This window comes from Natrix helvetica, assembly GCF_964273705.1.
Source record: "Natrix helvetica genome assembly, chromosome: 4".
Taxonomy (NCBI): domain Eukaryota; kingdom Metazoa; phylum Chordata; class Lepidosauria; order Squamata; family Natricidae; genus Natrix; species Natrix helvetica.
This window is the reverse complement of record NC_138550.1, coordinates 166,142,959-166,164,529: the sequence shown is the minus strand read 5'-3', so window position 1 is coordinate 166,164,529 and position 21,571 is coordinate 166,142,959. Positions and strand designations below refer to the sequence as shown.

General features: G+C 44.0%; 1 protein-coding gene across 2 annotated transcripts in view; it reads left to right on the top strand.

The window, feature by feature from the left end:
• TRAPPC9 (trafficking protein particle complex subunit 9) overlaps positions 1–21,571 on the top strand; it is a 361,114-nt gene that overhangs the window by 91,094 nt on the left and 248,449 nt on the right. For both annotated transcript variants that reach the window (XM_081951044.1, XM_081951045.1), the window contains exons 16-17: positions 1,605–1,757; positions 8,586–8,710. In XM_081951044.1, coding sequence (XP_081807170.1) covers positions 1,605–1,757; positions 8,586–8,710 — 278 coding nt within the window. The remainder of the gene's footprint in view (positions 1–1,604; positions 1,758–8,585; positions 8,711–21,571) is intronic.

The window sequence follows — 21,571 nt, the reverse complement described above, 5'->3', positions numbered from 1 at the left end:
GATATTTTCACAGCCCTCTTTTTTTTTATCATGCTTTCTTGCTAAGGAGCAGTTGGGTGTTAAAATAAGTGGCACTCCTGCATAGGGAAATTTTAGCTCTTAATGTAACTGTCATTCATACAGACATAAAGACAAACTTCAATTTGAATACTACATCAGGATGGATTGAAGGCTCTTCTGCTTTACAAGCAGGGAGATTTATCTGCCCTAATAAATGTCATTTTTTAAGATCTCCCAATTTTATTCACGTTTTAAATACATCCCATACTGTGAAGACTTTCATGTTCATTCCACGATGGTTTTGACTAGGGCAGAGGAAACTCTTTTCCCCACTCCAAAATCATATTCTGAGTTGAAATATAGGAATCATCATTCTTATTATTTTGGGTGGAAGTAGAAGGTGTATGTTTAGGAAGAATGACCATATGCAGCTAAAGAACAAATGTCAAGAACTGACAGTTCAAATCTTCAGATACTAAACGTAATATAGACTTACCATTTTAAATATGTTTTACGGAAATCTAATTAAGCATCAGATGAAGCTTAATTTTAGAGTACCGTATTTTTCGGAGTATAAGACGCACCTTTCCCCCCCCCCCAAAAGGAGGGTGAAAATCTGGGTGGGTCTTATACACAATGCAGCATTTTTGGTTTGGTTTGGTTTGGTTTATTTGGATTTATACGCCGCCCTTCTCCAAAAGGACTCAGGGCGGCGTACAACATTAAAAAACACACATCCCAAAAGTTAAAAAAGATTAAATCCATTTCCAAAAAAACAAGCCGACTTTTAAAAAAAAACACAATACATTTAAAATAAGTTAAAATTAAAATTAACAGGCCAGGCCGGCTTGCTGGAAAAGCCAACTTTTTTGGCCTAACTCTGACCCCTTTGGAAAAATGGACTTGCAGAGGGTTTGGGAGGCTTGCAAAGTGCTCTTTGGAACTGGGGAGGGCAAAAATAAACAAAAAATAGGCCGTTTTTGCTCATTTTTGCTGGCCCCCAACCCCCAGGAGCACTCCAGAAGCCTCCCAAAGCTCTGAATGCCTTTTTTGTGTTCAAAAAATGGCCTGTTTTTGTGAAAAACAGGTCAGTTTTTTGCCCCTCTCCTGAACCTCCAGGAACACTCTAAGAGCCTCCCAAAGCTCTGCATGCCCCTCCCCCCACACTTTTTTTTTTTTTTTTTTTGCAAAAAATGAGGCTTGCAGACAGTTTGGGAGGCATGCAGAGTGCAAAAACGTTTTTTTTAAATTACCTCTTCAAAATCATGGTGCATCTTATAATCCGGTGTATTTTATAGTCCGAAAAATACAGTACATTCTAAGTCAACAATTTTTATATTCTGTTTTCTGATTAGGAGGGGAAAACCTTCCCAATTTGTTCCTGAAAACAGTGAATATATGGTATTCACCTTATAGTAGCTCTTTTTGTTGCATTACAGAAATATTGAAGGATGATGGAAAACAATTTTTTTTTAAATTTCCCAAGAAAACATTTAAAAATATTAACATCTCTGCAAAAGCAGGATTACGTGTATTTAACATTGGATTATTTTATTGAAGGGATATACATTGATTGTGTTTCCGTTTACATGTTTTTATTTTAGGAAAACTGTTCGGTGACTTCTTGAGTTGGAACCTAGAAGATACACTCTCCCAGTTTCCTTTAAAGCCGGGAAGTGTTGCTGTATTTACTGTGTATATTAAAGTCAAGCTTGATTTCTCATGTCACGAAAACCTTCTGCAAGATCTGAATGACGGTGGGTTTGAAGTTTTATCTAATACCAACGGCTACAATTTAATTTTGAACAGACTTCTCTAATTTAATATATATTATTAATATGAATTTTTATATTTTAGATGTTGTCTTTAGATTTGTTGTTTTAATAGTTTGTGGTTAATTATCTATCTATCTATATATACACTATATTGCCAAAAGTATTCACTCACCCATCCAAATAATCAGAATCAGGTGTTCCAATCACTTCCATGGCCACAAGTGTATAAAATCAAGTCCCTAGGCATGCAGACAGTTTTGACAAACATTTGTGAAAGAATGGGTCGCTCTCAGGAGCTCAGTGAATTCCAGCGTGGAACTGTGATAGGATGCCACCTGTGCAACAAATCCAGTCGTGAAATTTCCTCGCTCCTAAATATTCCACAGTCAACTCTCAGCTGTATTATAAGAACGTGGAAGTGTTTGGGGATGACAGCAACTCAGCCACGAAGCGGTAGGCCGCGTAAACTCATCCAACATCAGTGTGTGACCTCACAAATGCACTTCTGGAAGAATGGTCAAAAGTTCCCATCAACACACTCCTGAACCTTGTGGAGAGCCTTCCCAGAAGAGTTGAAACTGTTATAGCTGCAAAGGGTGGACTGACGTCATATTGAACCCTATGGATTAGGAATGGGATGTCACTTACCGTAAGTTCATATGCGAGCAAAGGCAGGTGAGCGAATATTTTTGGCAATATAGTGTATATATAAAAGCCAAATACCACTCACTCATCACGAAATCTCCAGAACAGTAAAGCCTACAAACTGAAACTTTACACGTATGTTCCCCTTGGTTTTTAGATGCTCACTAAGAAAGGATTTTTCGAAATGACCATCAGATCATCAGTATTTCATATACAGTATTATATTCACATGCTCTGATGCTAAGGAGTTACACGTTCTACTTCCCCTCCCCGCCTGAAAGGAACTCTGTTCCAACTGCAAGTTGCCTTATATTAACACACACTGATGCTAAGGAGTTACACATTCTACATTAATTTTCAAGATTTAAGTGTCGACAATGTATTACCACTGCTTTTATCATTTGCCCCACCCACCCCATCCCTATGTACATTTCTGAACTGGGAAAACAGACTAAACTAGACTAGAATAAGATAGGATAGGATAGAATAGAATAGAATATAGAATACAATAGAATATAGAATACAATAGAATAGAATAGAAGGTCTTCTAGTCCAACCCCCTGCTTAGGCAGGAAACCCTACACCACTTCAGACAAATGGTTATCCAACATTACCAACTATCAAGGTGTGATAATTTTCCAAATATAAAGGACTAGCAACTCGGCAGTGCACAACAAATGATAAATTTGATATGATGTTCATACGAAAGGAGTAAAATTTGCATTGCCATGATGTAATGCTGCCATTATCATTTTGATTAAGGCTTCTGATCCTACTGAAGTCTCTTTGTAATTCCTTTTAAAAATTACGGTTCATTTACACCCAATGGAGGGTTCTATAAAGAGTATATAAACATCATAGTACATAGTGGGAAGTAATGGACTTCTGTTTTTACTCCTCCTGTCGCGTATGCAGAAAGCAAAAAAGAAAGAGGAAAAAACCCTATAAAATGATAGGATGGACTGCACTTGTCTATATATTTGAAATCAGCTTTCTTCTCTGCTTGAATTATGAACTGTTTGGTATTGTACTGTTATAAACACATAAATTGTGGTAACTGTGGGCTAGAAGAGCCATTTTTAATTTCCCCCCAGAACTGTTTATAAAACCACCCTACTCTAGAAATTCATAGTACAATGTGAAGAAATGTTACTTAGGAGAATAGTGTAACAAGAAATGCCATGCGCTACATTAACTAAAATTACCATATTTGGAAGGTGAAAGATGTGAATAATTTTTATTGTCGTCTATAAAACATATATATGGCTTATTTGTTTTAAAGCATACACAGTTATTTTCATTTTACTAAACACGTAAATGGGATTTACATTCAAAGAATTGTAGCAAGGCCAATAAAACAGTAAATATCATCATGTGTAAAATTAAGAATAATAAAATCAGTGGTTACGAGGGAGGACTGCAGGTTAGGCTGATAGGAAAAAAAAATGTTTTGCAAACAAAAATCTTTAACCGAAGTCTCTTCTCACTGGAAAGATGATTCTACATTTTTAAAACAATGCCCTCCAAAATGCTGCCAAGTAAATAAGCAGAAGTTTTCTCAAAATGCAAAAATCTCAAGAGGCTGACATAGAAGCAGAGAGCTTAAACTGCTTCAGAACCTATGGAACAAATGTGGAACAAATCCTGAACAGGTTGATAGATGATAATTGGCCGCTAGAGTCCAACTCGGAAAGGCTTGGAGAAAATACAAGAAGTATTTGTCTTGGTTTTCCATCCCAGCCAATTCTGAACTCAACCAGATCATCTTTATGAGAAAATTGCAATAGCTATGTAAAACCCATCAGCCAGAAGGGCACATAATCCCATGAACTTGGCAGCAAAAATCTTGGCGAGGTTTCATGATTGCTATTAGCTCCTTTTCTGGAAGGCCATGGTGGCATCACTTGGTCATTGCAACCATCAGTGCTTGGAAGGACTTTTTTGTGCTGTCAAACCTTGGCAGTTCTGCAGCGAAGGGGGCTTGGCTTTTCAGTTGCTCTTCAGCATTTCCCCCCCTCTAGACAAAAGAGTCCTGCAGAGGGTTTGGGAGATCTGCAGAGTGCAAAAACGTTTGTTTTAATTTACCTCTTCAAAATCTTGGTGTGTCTTATACTCCAGTGCGTCTTATACTCTGAAAAATACGGTATGTGCTCTAGTCCCTTTGGGGAGAGGGGGCGGTATAAAAATCGAAATAAAGGTAAAGGTAAAGGTATAGACTTTTCCTACCTTGTTTAGTTTTCCTGTAACACACTCCATCCACTACATTGATTGTCACGCACAAGGAACCAAGAGTGATACTGTGAATTGCTCTGAGTAGTTTCTTTATTCTGTGTTGCTCATAGGCAGGAATCTTGCCAGACTAAAGCACACCCAGCATAACTGTCAGATGTACCCTGTGAAAGGGTGGGTTCCTTCTGAGCCTCTTTCTAGATAAGGAGTATCAAATTCAAGGCCCAGGGGCCATGCCCGTCCTGCTCACGCCATCCAGTCCCTCAAGGTCAAACACAACCCTGATACGGTCCTCAGTGAAATCGAGTTTGACACCCCTGTTCTAGATAGGAAAGATTCAAGGCTGATTTCAGTTTAGAATGGAGCTGGAAGGAACCTGGGAGGTCTAGTCCAACCCCCTGCTCAAGCAGGAGACCCTATGCAATTTGAGACAAGGGCTGTCCAGTCTTTTCTCAAAAGCCTCCAGGGATGAAGCACCCACAGGTTCTGAAGACAAGCTGTTCATTTGCCTCTTAGCTCCTTGGGAAAGCTTGGTGTCAGATTCCAACACATTGACCCAGTGAAAGATGATAGAGGAACAGACCTCCTGAGTTGGTTTTACATTGCTAAGTATACTTTTACATGATAAAGCAGAGAGAAAATCATTTTTCAGCATTTTCTAGAATGTAATTGAAAAGCTCCATTGCACAGTATCATAAACCGGATAATTTCAATAATGCAAGAGAAATACTGCATACATAATTTATAGGTTTCGGTTGGTGCTCCACAAATTCTTGCAGGCAAAAGTATTATTGTCACCTATTGATAAAATCTAATGACTCCATATTTTAATTAAGAGTCACAGTACTAAATACATGGTGCTTATTTTCTACTTTGTTATAAATTATTTACTACTAAACCAGTATTAATAAAGGTAAGTTAATTACTTTCTTGTACAGTAATGGATTTTAGATTAAAATTCATTTGCTATTTGATTGGAGAAGTTAACAAACCTCAAGGATAAAGACATACTTTCCTTGGAGTCAGAAGTTTTAGGCTGATACAATAATCTCTCTCTATAAAAATGGCCGTGTGTGTGAGTGTGTATGTATGTTCCAGCATAACTCTGGAACACCTCGAACAATTTCAATCAAACTTGGTACACAAATGACTTACTTTCTGGGGAAAAATATTGTTGGGGTAAGACACCCAAAACATCCCTCGGGCGGGTATTCTGTTAAGATACAGCCTGTTGTGCCGTATTGCCGTAATGGCTTCTACTGTACAGTGCAGTGGAGTTGCCATGGTAACGGCTTCACAGTACTCCACAAGGAGGCTCCCTCTGGTAAGGGGGGGAAATCCAACGTTAGAAATTACATAACACCGGGTTATCAGCTAGTAATATATACATAACAAAATAACCCCTGCCCCAAAGAGAAATTATTTCAGGCTCTCTGAGGTTTGCTTATGGAAGCAATATTCATTCATTTCATTTTTCATTTTATTGATTTGTATCCCGCCTTAATAATTTTTACACATAACTCTTAAGTGGTGAACATATTCAGCGCACCTTCCTTCCTCCTATTTCCCCACAACAACCCTGTGAGGTGAATTGGGCTGAGAGAGAGTGACTAGTCCAAAGTCACTTAGCTGTTTTTCATGGGTAAGGCAGGATTTGAATTCATAGTTTCCCACTTTGTAGCCTGGTGATATTCTATAAATATCCCTATTGAGAGCAGGAAAGGACTGGGCTAGCCTTTGATCTTACTTTCTGAGCCATGAAACCTATTCCTTTCCTTTTCTTTCTCTCCCTCCCTCCCTCCTTTCCTTCCTTCCTTTCTCCCTCCCTCCCTCCCTCCCTCCCTCCCTCCCTCCCTCCCTCCTCCCCTTTCACACACACAGAGAATAATGGCAGATTAGGCCTCCCTATAACTTGTGTTCTTGTAGATGCTGCAGATAAGCAAATTAGAGATTGTGCACAAGGAACTGGAAAGCTTGTCGGGAGGACCTTCCTATCCCAGTTACTCTAGGATTGGAAAATGAACTCTTTGGTTTCTGTTTGCTGTGTTTATTTTTCTTGTTTCCATTCAACAATCAATTCATTTCTGGGTTAGCGTCGAGACTGTTTTCCTGCACTTCATAAGCAGTCAGTTAGTACTGGCTAACTCCTTTTTCAAAGAAATGCAAAGGAATCTAACAAAGATCTCAGTGCTGATTTATTTATCCTAATTGGGTTTGTAGACTACTCGAATTGCAAACGGATACAAGTGCCACGCATCCCAATTTACATCAGTCGCATTAAAACGTAACCTGCAAAATAAATATCAACACCAATCAATATCAGGCGTAGCAACTAATATAACAGCTAGTTGATATTTATTTAAATTGGATCAAAGCTAAAGGTTGAAATCCATTTCTCGCCTTTGAAATAACAGATTAATAAGCTGTGGTCACCTTTTTTGCCTTTTGGAGAAAAGCTGCTAGTTTAAAAGTCAATCATTTTGATGGCATAGCAATGAATATCTGTTATGATACAAATTTCAAAAGGCAAGATTTTAGTCAATATATAGAATGGCATAATAGTATGTAGAATGGCAAAAATAAAGTATCATGTAAATCACTAGTAAAAGATTATTGGTATAATATGTCACATTTACGTTTAAGTATGTTTATTAATATTATGCTATTTGACAAAAGTTAATGCTATTTTACTGTGGATAATTCATACTAATAAATATCCATTCAACATTTATTGAATATTGCATTATTTGGTCACATTTAGACTTAACATTTATATTACTTTAAAAATATATCGATTTCTTTCCCCTCAATTTTTTAAAAATACTGCTTTAGAATAAAGTATTGCCAAAGCATATTATTCCAATTATGAATAAACTTTGGACTTCTGTGCTTTTTGTCTTCACATGGTGAAATTATCTAGCATGTTTAGTTCTGAATTAGCTACAATTTCCAATCACATTGCAAAACAAAAGAGCAAGTTATGATTTAGTAGCAATTTGTAATTCTTCCAGCACTTCTCTTGGGTTTATTGCCTCCATTCTTTTCAACTTCAGTTCCAACAGTACAATCTTCTCTTCTTTAATGTTTATGTAAAACATTCAAATTTATTTGAATTGGATTCCACCTTAATGGTTCGGTTCGTGTACCATATAGAACCAAAATTATTCAACTAGATTTTAGCCTTATATGTAATATTTGTTGACTATAGTTCATTTTATCCTGTGAACAACGAAAATTGAGCTTAGTAAACTGTTGTGGCCCAGCAGGATCCGGTTGAGCTGCTGATGGACGGATAGCGAGGAGCCATATGAGTCTGCCCTGGACGATGTGGAGGACCCTGTGCAGGGTTCAGACTCAGAGCAGGGACCAGAGAGGCTTGTTGGCCATCAGGAGGCGCCTGAGGCATGGAGCAGTGGGGAGGATCAAAGGCAGTTTGTCCCTGATGCTAGATTGAGAAGGGCTGAGAAACGGAAGCAGCAACTCCGTAGGCAGACTCACAGAAGATGGTTAAGCACAGGTGGTTGTGGATTGGCCCCTTCCAAGAGAGATTATAGGTGAGGCGTTGGGAGGGGACGTTTGCAGGAAACAACCGTTCGAATTAGTAGTTAAGAAAATCTATCTGTGTATTCTAGCCGTGTCTGCTCGTTTGGACTATCTGCGTTGTTTCATTTGACTTATCTGGGTTGCTGCAGAGCTACTCTATTGAACGTGAGTTGTCTGGGCCCTCAGCCAAAGGATTCGTTATCTCAGTAATTAAACTGTGGCAAACAGCCAAGCCTGTGTTCTGGTTTATTCACAGTCGTCGAGAGGGGGGGGGGGGGTCAGACAGTAAACTATGGGAAAACATACCAGGCAAATACAATCTTTAGAGAAAAATCTGAAAAGTATCCTAGAAAATAAAATGCAGTAATTTTGACCTTTTCCCCATTTTTGTAGATGGAATTAGTGTGAGCGGCCTTCCACTTTCCAGTCCGTTTCGACAAGTGATAAAACCACGTATAGAAAATAAGCCTATGAATCCACAGGAAGCTACTAAAGTTGGTGACTTCAGCCACATAAAGGTAGGTGATCAGCCTGGCAAGAATTAGTTTTGTAACTGATGCCCTTTCCCCCCCACCCCGAAAATAAGCCCTTCCCAGATAATAAGCCCAATCAGGCTTTTGAGCGCATGCACTAAAATAAGCCCTCCCCTGAAAATAAGCCCTTCCCTAAAATATTTAAACACATGAGCAGTCGGTCCCCGCCATTTCCCGGGGGTGGGAATGGGGGGGCATGCCCCACGCGCCCCACATGCGCCTGCCATCCACACGGAATGGCCTCGCGGAGGCTGCTCCTGCAAACCTGAGCTACTGCGCTCCTTCTCTTAGTGGTGGCCGCAAAAAGAGAGGCAGGCCCAGCAATGCTAGGGCTAGCAAGAGTGTGCCAGAAACAGAGAAAGAACTTCTGCCCCCCCTGGATCAGCTGGTCCAAGGGCTGAGGTTAAGAGGCCGCCTGCACCCCAAAAATAATACCTCCCCGAAAATAAGGTCAAACGCTTATTTCGGGGGTCAAAAGAAAATAAGACCCGGTCTTATTTTTGGGGAAACACTGTATTAAATCGGGAATGGGGAATAAATTTTCCCAAGGGGCCACATGAGAAACTGGGATTGTTGTAGTAGAGGATTGACGCCGTCCTACTCCTACCCCCTGCCCTACTGCTGCCGTCGCTTGTCCTCCACTGTTAACACTGCAGGCTAGAAAGAGACAGCCGGAGGACCGGATACGGCCCCCAGGCCATAAAATGCAAAGTCTGCATTAAATGCTTTCTGCTCCATTGCAATTTGTGTGCAATAGAAAAGAAAATATTTAACTCAGGGTTGAACTGTGAAGTTCTTGCTGCTCTCTGATCATGGTTATTTGCTTGCAGACATCTCCTTATTCAGCTAGGTAACATCATCAGTGCTAGTAGGTGTGAGGTTTGCTGCCTGTTCATATGTATTTATCTATTCTTCAAATTTATACAGCTGTAATCTGGGTGTTGATCCCTGTTTATCTGAGTATTGGAGGGAATGTATTTCACTCTTTATTGCTCCCTTCCTAGGATTTTTATTGTCTCTTCAGTGATGTATAAATATGACTTTTATCCAGTGACGTGCGGTCAGGGGAGGCAGGGCCTCACCTCTCTTCATGAAATAATAGTATATAATATTATTTACTATATATATATATAATATTATAATATTATATACATTTGTCCGGCCGCGCCCGGGAGCTGCGGAGGCAGAAATGTTGTCGGCGCTTCCGGATGACGAAGGCACGCAAACACGCATCTACCCAGCTGTCTTTTCCAGCCTCCTAGCGCTCTTTTCCACCGATCACGCACGTTGTGCGCGCAAGAAGGAAAAGTCCGCGGCGAAGCCCTTGTCGCCCCGAGCTCTTGTTTGCACTTCCGCCCCTTTTTCTTCGCTCCATCCCGCTCCGGCTCTGGAAGGGCCGGCGAGGTTGGCTCCAGCCGAGATCGAGAGGGAGGAGAGGAGGGGGTAGCTGCGGGCTACCTTCTGGCCAAATGCGCACGAAAAGCGTGCGCGATCGGTGGAAAAGAGCGCTAGGTAGCTGGAAAAGACAGCTGGGTAGATGCGTGTTTGCGTGCCTCTCTCCTCAGCCCCAAAGCTCTGTCCGCGCGACTCACTTCCAAGGCGGTGGCTGGAGAGGTGCGCAAGAACGGCGAGCGGTTTCCCACCAAAGCGGCGTTCTGCGCACAAGAAGGCGCTGCCGGAGGACAAAGGCATGCAAACACGCATCTACCCAGCTGTCTTTTCCAGCTACCTAGCGCTCTTTTCCACCGATCGCGCACGTTGTGCGCGCAAGAAGGAAAAGTCCGCGGCGAAGCCCTTGTCGCCCCGAGCTCTTGTTTGCACTTCCCCCCCTTTTTCTTCGCTCCATCCCGCTCCAGCTCTGGAAGGGCCGGCGAGGTTGGCTCCAGCCGAGATCAAGAGGGAGGAGAGGAGGGGGTAGCTGCGGGCTACCTTCCGGCCAAATGCGCACGAAAAGTGTGCACGATCGGTGGAAAAGAGTGCTAGGTAGCTGGAAAAGACAGCTGGGTAGATGCGTGTTTGCGTGCCTTTGTCCTCCGGCAGCGCCTTCTTGCGCGCACAACGCCGCTTTGGTGGGAAACCGCTCGCCGTTCTTGCGCTCCTCTCCAGCCACCACCTTGGAAGTGAGTCGCCCCGACGGAGTTTTGGGGCTGAGGAGAGAGGGACGCAAACACGCATCTACCTAGCGCTCTTTTCCACCGATCGCGCACGCTTTTCGTGCGCATTTGGCCAGAAGGTAGCCCGCAGCTACCCCCTCCTCTCCTCCCTCTCGATCTCAGCTGGAGCCAATCTCGCTGGCCCTTCCAGAGCCGGAGCGGGATGGAGCGAAGAAAAAAGGGGGGGAAGTGCAAACAAGAGCTCGGGGCGACAAGGGCTTTGCCGCAGACTTTTCTTTCTTGCGTGCACAACATGCGCGATCGGTGGAAAAGAGCGCTAGGTAGCTGGAAAAGATAGATGGGTAGATGTGTGTTTGCGTCCCTTTGTCCTCCGGCAGCACCTTCTTGCGCACAGAACGCTGCTTTGGTGGGAAACCGCTCGCCGTTCTTGCGTGCCTCTCCAGCCACCGCCTTGGAAGTGAGTCACGCGGACGGAGCTTTGGGGCTGAGGAGAGAGGCAGGGACGGAGGGAGTGGGGGGAGAGGAGCCGCCCCCCTCACCCCGCAGGCAATGGGGAAAGCTTTCCTGAAATGGGGGGGTGTCACGGGAAATAAAAAGGGCGCGCGCTGGGGGGGATGAAGGAGGCTTTGGCGCGCCTTAGAGGCGGGTGGGAAAGCAATGAAAGGGGCAGCGAGGGCGGGCGGTGCCTGCAGGCGGCAAGGCTTGAGCGGGGTGAAAGCGCAGCCCCTTTCGTTGCTTTCCCATTCACCCCGCTCAAGCCTTACCCGAGGGAGCTGGGGATCGGGCTTTGGGTTGGTGGGAGAGGGAGACCTTGAAGGAGTGGGGGGGGGAAGGGACTGGCGCAGGTGGAGGAAGCAATGCTACACGGATCAGTGCACTCCGCGGTCCCCTTAATGTTCACTCAGGAAGGCAGAGAATGGGACCACGTGTGCTGCACACGTGGTCCCATTCCCCGCCTTCCTGATGACGTCACCAGCCTTCCCAGCCATAACCCTCACCGCACGTCCCTGCTTTTATCCATGTGTCTCTCAATAGCTGATTTGTTTGAATGCCAAACTAGGGAATTCCCTGGCATTTTTGAATGTGGCTTGATCTTTGCATCTTTAGAAGAACTTGTTGTGCACGATTTCTAGGTTGGGCCTGGTGTGCCAGAAGAGCTGGACTCCAATTTTCATAAAATAACATATTTCATTGTCCAAGCAAAGATGGGTCTTCCCATAAGGCTAGGAAAGAAACACAATATTCCAGGCACTATTGCTATGACTGCCGTGCCCCTTGAGCTGAGAATCGCCCCCACCCTTTTGGCCTTCCAAAAGAGCCTCAAAATTGACTCTTGATGATTGGGTGGGGGTTGCAATGCCAAAGGTGATTGAGAGAATGAGAAGATTCCACCTCCACCTCCTCTCTATCTATTGCTTCCTATTTTTAGCCAGTTCTGATTAATTTTTAATGCTCTTGCTTTTAATGCTTTTGCGTTTTAATATTTTACATTGCTGTTTTTATGATGCCGCAAGCTGCCCAGAGTTGCTTGACAGAGAGAGCCGGCGGGGGGTGGGGGTGGGGGTGGCACATTGATTTAACAAACAAACCAAATCAATTTATATCCCTTAGGAAACGGGCTTAGCTCATACTACAGGTAGTCCTCGGCTTACGGCCGCAATTGAGCCCAACATTTCTGTCGCAAAGTGAAACATTCGTTAAGTGAGCTTTGCCTCATTTTATGACCCTTTTTTTACCACAGTGGTTAAGTGAAACACTGCAGCTGTTCGATTAGTCAGACTGTCGTTCAGTGAACCTGGCTTTTCTTTTCAGAAGGTCGCGAAAGAGGAACACGTCACCCAGGGAGACTGCAACCGTCATAAATAGGAGTCAGTTGCCAATTCCGTCTGAATTTTGATCACGTGGCTATGGGGATGCTACCATGGCTGTAAGCGTCAAAACTAGCGATAAGTCACTTTTTTCCATGCCGTTTTAACTTTGAACTGTTGTCAATCAAAGGCTACCTGTATGCACCTAGATAGCCCTCCACCTACAGCAGTTCGTTTAGCGACCGTTTGAAGTTACAACAGCCCTGGAAAAAAATGACCTACAATCCCTTTGAACACGACTGTTGCAGCATCCCGTTGGCCACGTGATACAAATTCAGACACTTGAGAATTGACTCACATTTATGACCGTTGCAGTGTCCAGGGATCATGCAGTCTCCTTTGGTGACTTTCTGACAAGCAAAGTCAAGGCGGAAAGCCAGATTCACTTAACGGCTACGTCCCTAAATGAACAACTGTGGTGATTCATAGAAGGCAGTGAGTCCGTAACCTGGGGCCAAATTCACTTAACCGGGATCTCGCTTATCAACCGAAACGTTGGGCTTGATTGTGGCTGTAAGTTGAGGACTGAAGGTAAAGGTTCCCCTTGCTCATATGTGCTAGTCGTTCCCGACTCTAGGGGGCGGTGCTTATCTCCGTTTCAAAGCCGAAGAGCCAGCGCTGTCCGAAGACGTCTCCGTGGTCATGTGGATGGCATGAGTAAACGCTGAAGGTGCACAGACCGCTGTTATTTTCCCACCAAAGGTGGTTCTTGTTTTCCTACTTGCATTTTTTTTACGTGCTTTCAAACTGCTAGGTTGGCAGAAGCTGGGACAAGTCACGGGAGCTCACTTCGTTACGCGGTGCTAGAGATTCGAACCGCCGAACTGCCGACCTTTCTAAGTTGAAGACTACCTGCATTTAATATTCCGGCCTGCCCTGTTGGCTTGCTTCCTCCCTCCCTCCCTCCCCAGCGGGGGGGGGGGTGTTGGGGAGAGAGAGAGAGAGGGAGGGAGGGAGGGAGGGAGGGAGGGAGAGAGAGAGAGAGAGAGAGAGAGAGAGAGAGAGAGAGATCCAGTTCCCCAGGAAGGCAGGAGTCGGTCAGCCAATTGAAGCTTGTCTGTCTTTTAAAACAGGGTTTTTCATGTCAATGTGAAACCTAAAAGTAGAATCCTTTGAGTTATTTATGGGCAGCTTTGTAGGGTTTTCCCCCCCCCCCCTTTTTCCCAGAGCTAGAATTTTTATTTGTTTGCCAATTCGGGGTGGGGGTGGGGGAAAGCCCCGCTGTTGCTAGGAAACATATTTCAGAAAGTGAGCTTGGGCAGGCAGTTGCCATAGCATTGCACCGAATAAATACAGCATATCTCTTTATTGATTCCCCAGATTGGTTGGGTGTGTATATATTTAGGAGTGTGTACGGGGAGGGGGGGGTGAATTTGAATTTTTCAATTTTGCATTTGCGTTTGAACTGTTGTGGTAGCTGTCTGGAGTTTGGGTACCTAGGCTGAGAGTTGAATCAGTTTTGAACCAGAAAATAGCTCGACAGAGGAAGAAGAATAAGTTGTACTGCTTACATACTCTTGGAAAACAGTTGCAGTTTGATGCATTGAGCTCAACCCCAATAGAGCTGGAAGGGACTTTGGAGGTCTTCTAGCCCAACCCCCGATGCACGCAAGGGTCCCTCTACAATTTGAAACATGTGGCTGTCCAGTCTCTTCTTAAACCCCTCCAGTGATGAAGCACCCACAACTTCTGAAGGCAAACTGTTCCACTGGTGAATTGTCGTCACTTTTAGGAAGTTTCTCCTTAATTCCAGGTTGCTTCTCTCCTTGGTTAGTTTCCATCCATTGTTTCTTGTTTTGCCTTCTGGTGCTTTGGAAAATAAGTTGACCCCCTCTTCTCTGTGGCAGCCCCTCAAATACTGGAATACTGCCATCATGTCAACCCTAGTCTTTTTTTCCCCTCTAGACTAGACATGCCCAGTTCCTGCAACCGTTCTTCATATGTTTTAGTCTCCAAGCCTAAATTAGTTTTGATTACTATGTAGTTAGTTAGTATTGTAGGAAGTTAGCACCCACCCCTCTCCTAAAAAAATGAAATATTTTAGGAAATATTAAAAGGGCAGAATATTTCCCCTGAAAGGGAGGCAGAAACTCACCCCCACTTTGTCAATGGGCCATTAAGACTGGGTCAGTCTATTCTACATAACAAAGATCTACCTCCTTCAGGCAGAGCCATTTAATTGCCCTTCACCACATCATCACCCAGCAAGAGTCAACCAAGCCTAGGACTCAACAGACAACCTACAAAGTTACCCCCTATATGGCCCCATGGGAGTCTGACAACCAATCCAGAACACAAACTCAGATTCAAAGCCTAACAGAGGGCATAAAACCTCAGCACTCTCAGCATCTCTTCCATCTTCATGCCATGTGATCTTGTCCATCCTCCATAAACCTTCTTTCCAAGCAACTTCCATGAATCCAGTGTCTTTTCCCCCACTTGGAACTGAACCCAGGTGGGCATTTCTTCCAATAGGATTCAATTAGCTTTGATTATGTAGCTTGCACAAAGATAAAATGCCGGAGCGTACCGCTTGCAACCCACCACTGAATACGTCCCACCCCCTGCGCATTCGCACACAACCTCCCCCATTCTCCCCACTCCTCTACATGCACATGACCCCCCGCGCATGTGGGTGACTCCTCCATGCCCTGTTTTGGGCCTAGCAGGCCTCTCTGCAGCCTTCTGGGACCAAAGGTGGCCCGCGGAGGGGTGCTGCCGCCCCCATGCCCCATTGTTGGACTAGCAGGCCTCCCTGAAGCTCCTGAAACTAAAAACGGGGTGCAGGAGGGGCCTGCCCCCCACATGTGTGCACATCTCCCTCCTACGCGGCAGAGACCCGAAAATCAGCTGGCCGGCGGGAGGCGCGCACGCATGCACGGTGGAGCTGAGCTGGAGAACGGCTTGCATGCCCGCAGAGCGGGCTTTGCATGCCACCTGTGCCACTTGTGCCATAGGTTCGCCATCAGGGACCCATGACATGGGCCGCCTTACAACACGAAGCGACCCAATGCAGGTTCTAATCTCTTTGTGAAAACTTTTCTTTGTTAGAAAAAAAGAAGTGACTTGTAAGCCAGTTTTCTGATCTCTCCAGTGTTAAATGTTGCTGTTACACTCTCAATCTAGGAATGAATAATCATGGCTTGGTTTTTTTTTTGGGGGGGGGGTGATAACAGGCAGACCAGGCTACCTATTAAAACCCACATGTTTCTCTTAAGTCTTTAAAAAAAAAATCAACCAACAACCTGCATTTCTAATTGCTTGCTTGACATTTAAAGCGTTGGACTTCTCTGTTGATAAAATGTTGTCGTAACCTCCTCATTTTTTTCTGCCCTGTTCATAGCCCTCTCAAGCCTTAACCAAGTGCCTGTTTTGATGACCTCTAGATGTTTGAAGTTATGGAGCAGGAGTATAATTACCCATTTGGAATTTAGCCAGATCACCGGGGTTAATATTGTTTCTCTTTGGCAAAAGTCATCGGGGAGTTCCTTATGACGGCAGTGAGGCTCCAGTTATTACTTCTGGTTGAAAGATATTTCCTCGGGGTAGCAGTGAGGGCCTTTACGGGGCTCAAGCAGACTTGCACTCCTCAAAGCACACAAGAGATTTTCGTTTGATGTCCTTTTTCTTGCCCGAAAAGCGAGCTTCGTCACTGGAGGATTTTAAGAAGAGACTGGACAGTCACTTGTCTGAAATAATGTAGCATCTCCTGCTTAAGCAGGGGGCTGGACTAGAAGACCTCCAAGGTCCCTTCCAGCTCTATTCTGATTGAATGGATTGGTTTTTGTCCAAGTTTCCAAGCTGTTTATTTCTCCCTTGGCTTTAATGCCTCCTTACTCTATTTTTCCTTAGTTTTCCAATACAGGTAGCCCTCGACTTAACAGCAGTTCATTTAGTGACCGTTCAAAGTTACAACAGCAATGAAAAAAGTGAATTAAGACCGTGTTTTACAGTTGCGACCTCTGCAGCACCCCCATCATCATATGATCACATTTCAGCAACTGGTTCAAACTTACGACGGTCGCCGTTTCCCGAGGTCACGCGATCCCCTTTTGCGACCTTCTGAGAAACTCAATGAGGAAGCCAGATTCATTTAACAGCCGGGTTACTACCTTATCAACTGCAGTGATTCACTTAACGGCTGTGGCAAGAAAGCTTGTGAAATGGGGCAAAACTCACTTAACAGATGTCTCGCTTAGCGACATAAATTTGGGGCTCAATTGTGGTCATAAGTTGAGGACTACTTGTAATTTAAATTATGTTAAATTCTCCTCTTTTTTTTCCGCAGGAAGAGAAAGAGACCGGTTCTGGGTTTCGGGAGAGATAAGGGCATAAAAAAATGCTGATGTTGCACCGATCACACTTCATTACTTAAAGCGTAATCAGCACTCAGTGGTGCTTTTGACAGGTTAATGGGCAGTGAAGTGAGTCAGCAGTTTCCTCTTTCGACAGGTGGACAGAAGGACAAGGAAAGGACAGGCAGCAAGGATTTAATTAAGACCGTCGATTTCAGGGATTGGAGGATTGTTACTTTCACTCTGGATTTTAATTGAATATTGTCAGGAGAATAATTGGAGGTTCCAATTTGAGCCGGGGCTGTGCAAGAAGAAATAAAAACGAGATCCAGAGAGGTGTGAGGAAAGAAGACCTATCTATTCCTAAAAGCGAAATAGTTTGCCGTTAGGGGCAGCTGCAGAAAAATGGGGTACAGCAACAGACATTTATAGGGGGGAACATGTCCTGGTGTGGAATTGTCCACGTGCTGATTTGAGGGTGACCTTTGCGGGGGCACGTGTATGTGTGCGTGTAGGTATGTCTGTGGCGTTTATTCTGTGAACATGGTGGGAGACCTAATTTAATTAATTCTATTTGTGCTTGCAGACCTTATCCTTTGATATGTGGATTAGGTCTGGGTAACTTATTTAGAGTTTTCAGGCAGATTAGGTAAAAGATTCCCCCTCCCCCCCCTTATTTGCTGTTTTTACTTGATTAGTTTAGTTTGAGCTTTGCTGTCAATTATCTAGTGTAGACTAGTGATTCTCATTCCACTGTGGAGTCTGTTAATGTTTTTAGGGAAGATGGAAACAGTATAAAGAATAAAATATACTTTGATCTAAAGCTTCAATATTTTTCTATAAATGTTGCTGAGTAAAGTTCAGTTTTTTAAGTAGGCGTCCTACTTTTGGATAAGGGTAGCATGGAAAAATCAAAACGTAGATAGTTCTCAGTTTACAACTATAATTTGAGCCCCAAAATTTCCATTGCTAAGTGTGACAACTGTTAAGTGAGTTTTGCCCCATTTTGCAACCCTTCTTGCCACAGTTCTTAGAAACCTCTAGTGGTGGAGCATCTCCACTGGTTCAGTGGTCAGCAAACTGCGGCTCTGGAGCCACGTGTGGCTCTTTCCTCCCTCTGCTGCGGCTCCGTCACCGGTCGGCGCCAAAATTTTGAGAGGAGCTTCCGGTAGGGTTTGGGGGGAGAAAAGCACAGTGCACCAGGAGAAGACTCTATGGCAAGGGGAGGGTTTTCCAGTTGTCTCCGCAATTGATAGGGCCTTCGGTTTTGACAGGTAGAGGAAAAAGGACGCCGCGCTAGGAGGAGACTCTATGGTGGGGGAACTGAACTTCCGGTCAGCAGCTCCAGAATTGAACGGGGGGCTTCCGGTTAGGAACTTTGTGGTTCCCGGTGTTTTCTTTTCTGTGGGAAACGGGTCCAAATGGCTCTTTGAGCCTTTTAAGTTTGCCGACCCCTGCACTGGTTAATTGTCTTCACGGTTAGGAAGTGTCTCCTCAATTCCAGATTGCTTCTCTTCTTGATTAGTTTCCATCCATTACTTCTTGTTTTGCCTTCTGGGGCTTTGGAAAATAAGTTGACTCCCCCACCCCAGTTCTTCCTTTGTGGCAGCCCCTCAAATACTGGAATCTTGTATTAATGAAACAATCAATCCTGTATTGATGAAATGATGATGGGTGAAACGATCCATCTGTAGGGTTTCCCCCCCCCCCCTTCCTCTCCCCTTGCAAACTCCTGCTGTGTTGTTATATAAAGCGATGATGCAATTTCGGTGCTCCGGGGCCTGAAAGCACCTTCATAAAACGGAGCCAAACACGTGTCCCCCTGCACAGGCTGTCGCTAAAATTCTGCTTTCCATGCCTTGCTGGTTTTAAAAGAAAGCTTCGCAGCTCGGCAGAATCATTGTGAGTAATTGTGCCCCTAAACATTTGGTCAGCACACAGCTAGCTACTGCTCAAGCTCTCCAGGGCAATTAACCTCATTGAAGGCTTTGCTTTAAATAGAGAACTATTTTAAGCCTTTAGAACAGAAACAGACCCTCTGATGTGCTTGCTTGGTTTTGCATATATCTGAGCGGCCACGGATTTATTAAATGATTGGACAGAGAGTCACGCTAACCGAGCAAAGGGCATTTTGGTAAATCATATCATTTGTTTCAAGTACTTTTAGAAAAGTTGTAGACAATCTGCGCGTGTTTGTTTAGCTTTTTGGGAGGAATAAGGTAAAGATCCCCCTCGCACATATGTGCTAGTCGTTCCCGACTCTAGGGGGCGGTGCCCATCTCCATTTCAAAGCCGAAGAGCCAGCGCTGTCCGAAGACATCTCCGTGGTCATGTGGCTGGCACGACTAAACGGCGAAGGCTGTTTACTTGCCTTTTTACATGCTTTTGAACTGCTAGGTTGGCAGAAGCTAGGACAAATAATGGGAGCTCACTCCGTTACGCAGCCTAGGGATTTGAACCACTGAACTGCCGGTTTTTCTGATCGACAAGCTAAGCGTCTTAGCCATTGAGTCACTAAGTCCCTGTTTTTTGAGGAATAGATATGTTAAAAAGCAGCTATTTTTCAGGTCCTGTCTTCATCCCAGATTATTAACTTTTAAACAGTGAGATGCCCACCAAGATTGCATGAAGTTTCTATAGGGTATTACTAATTTTCTTTCTTTTTTCACCTGCTCAGGAGAAAAGGCTTCTGCTCTTTATCTTGTAACTCAATTTTTGCAAAGTCTAACAATGTCCCAAGTGTCCTTTCTTTGCCAACTTTGGGCTAACATTCTTTTTTTTAAATCTTTTCCTCAGAGAATGTAGTTCATGTATGACAGGGGTGTCCAAACTTGGCAACTTTAAGACTTGTGGACTGCTGGCTGGGGAATTCTGGGAGTTGAAGTCCACAAGTCTTAAAGTTGCCAAGTTTGGACACCCCTGATGTATGACTTCATGCTGGTAGAATATCTTTCTCACCTGGGTATTCATTTTTTTTCCCAAGACTACTTTTTTGTGTTTAAGTGTTACCCAAAATTAATTTGTCAATGTTGCGGTCTGGCTGCTTTGATCTGCAAAAAGAAGAAAAAAATAATGCTATCTTTAGTAATGTTAATATATTGGACAGTTGCTCCTGTAACATGAAATTTTAGGAAGCATTATGCCCATTTTTCCGTAAGTTCAGAAACAACACAGATTTGCCATTGCTGATTTTTGCCGTATTCTGTTTGGCAGAGTTATGAAAACGCACACACGCACACGTAAATACAGAGTAGATAAGATGCTTTGGGATTGTTGGAAGTCTTCTCAGCGGTCCAGAAAAGAAAAGGATAAGAGATAAGGCAAAAAGGAATCGCTGGGCTGGGCAGACCAGTTGCAGGGGGAAATTAAGCATTGACCTTATTGGTAAAGAACTTTTGTAATGGGTTACCCACAAGTGATATTTTAGGACAGGATTCAAAACCTCTCAAATCCAGATAGTTTACCGTCCACCTCCCACTGCAGTCTCTCCCCCAAGACCAACTTCTAAAGATGCCCTGTTTACCCAAAAATAAGACCTAACTGGAAAATAAGCCTTTTGGAGCAAAAACTACTATAAGATCTGGCTTTATTTTTGGAGAAATATGGTAATTGCCACATAGAGAATATCTTCATAGTAGTTGAGCAACACCCATTATATCGGTGGTGGGTTCCTACCGATTTGGCCCGGTTCAGCCGTACCGGTAGTGGTATGGCGGCCTGGGTCTGTGGAACCGTCAGTGACCCAGGCCTGCCATGCCCCCGAACTGGTTCCTTGGTCGCCGCCGTCACCGTCACCATCTCGTTTTTGAGTTCTGCACAAGAGCAGAACAATGTTAATTGAAGTGCGCATGCGTGCGCAAAGCATGCACACGAACGACCTGGCAGTAAAGCTGGCCGGAACCCACCCCTGCATTATATGTGATTGACTGTCCACACGTCAGTGTACATCAGTTCATTTTAAAGCAATAAGCACCTAAAGGTGCTTTTTCCAAAAGGCACCTGGACTTTCTTGGTTATTTTCTTTGAACATATTTTGCTTCTCATCCAAGAAGATTCTTCAGTTTCTTCAGAAGAAGCTTCTTGGATGAGAAACCAAACATTTTCAAACAGATAAGCCAAGAAAGTCCAGTTGCCTTTTGGGAGAAGCACTTTTGGGACAACCACGATCTGGCTGATTGAGAATCTCCCAAGGCAAACAATAGATACCGACATAAACCAATTGTCAGCGTTCCAAATATCATACAAAATTAAATCAGAGTCCAAGGCAGAGCTTTCCTCAAACTTCCAATTTATTAAGAGAGACACGTTGGCACATCTGTGGAAAACCCGAATCTGAAAGCTACCTGGATTTTCCACCCAGTTGAAAATTCACAATCCTGCCCCTCACCCACAAGTCCATCACATGGTCCAATGTTCCACTGCCACACTGGCATTTCCACCCATCTAGTTCCGGTCAGGTGCAGAGGTGCGGAGACAAAAGATGACCTTGGGCTTCTAGAAAGGAAGGTTTTATTTTGACAACACATTCTACAATTGTACTCCTTACTATTCCCCCTCCCAATTACCCCA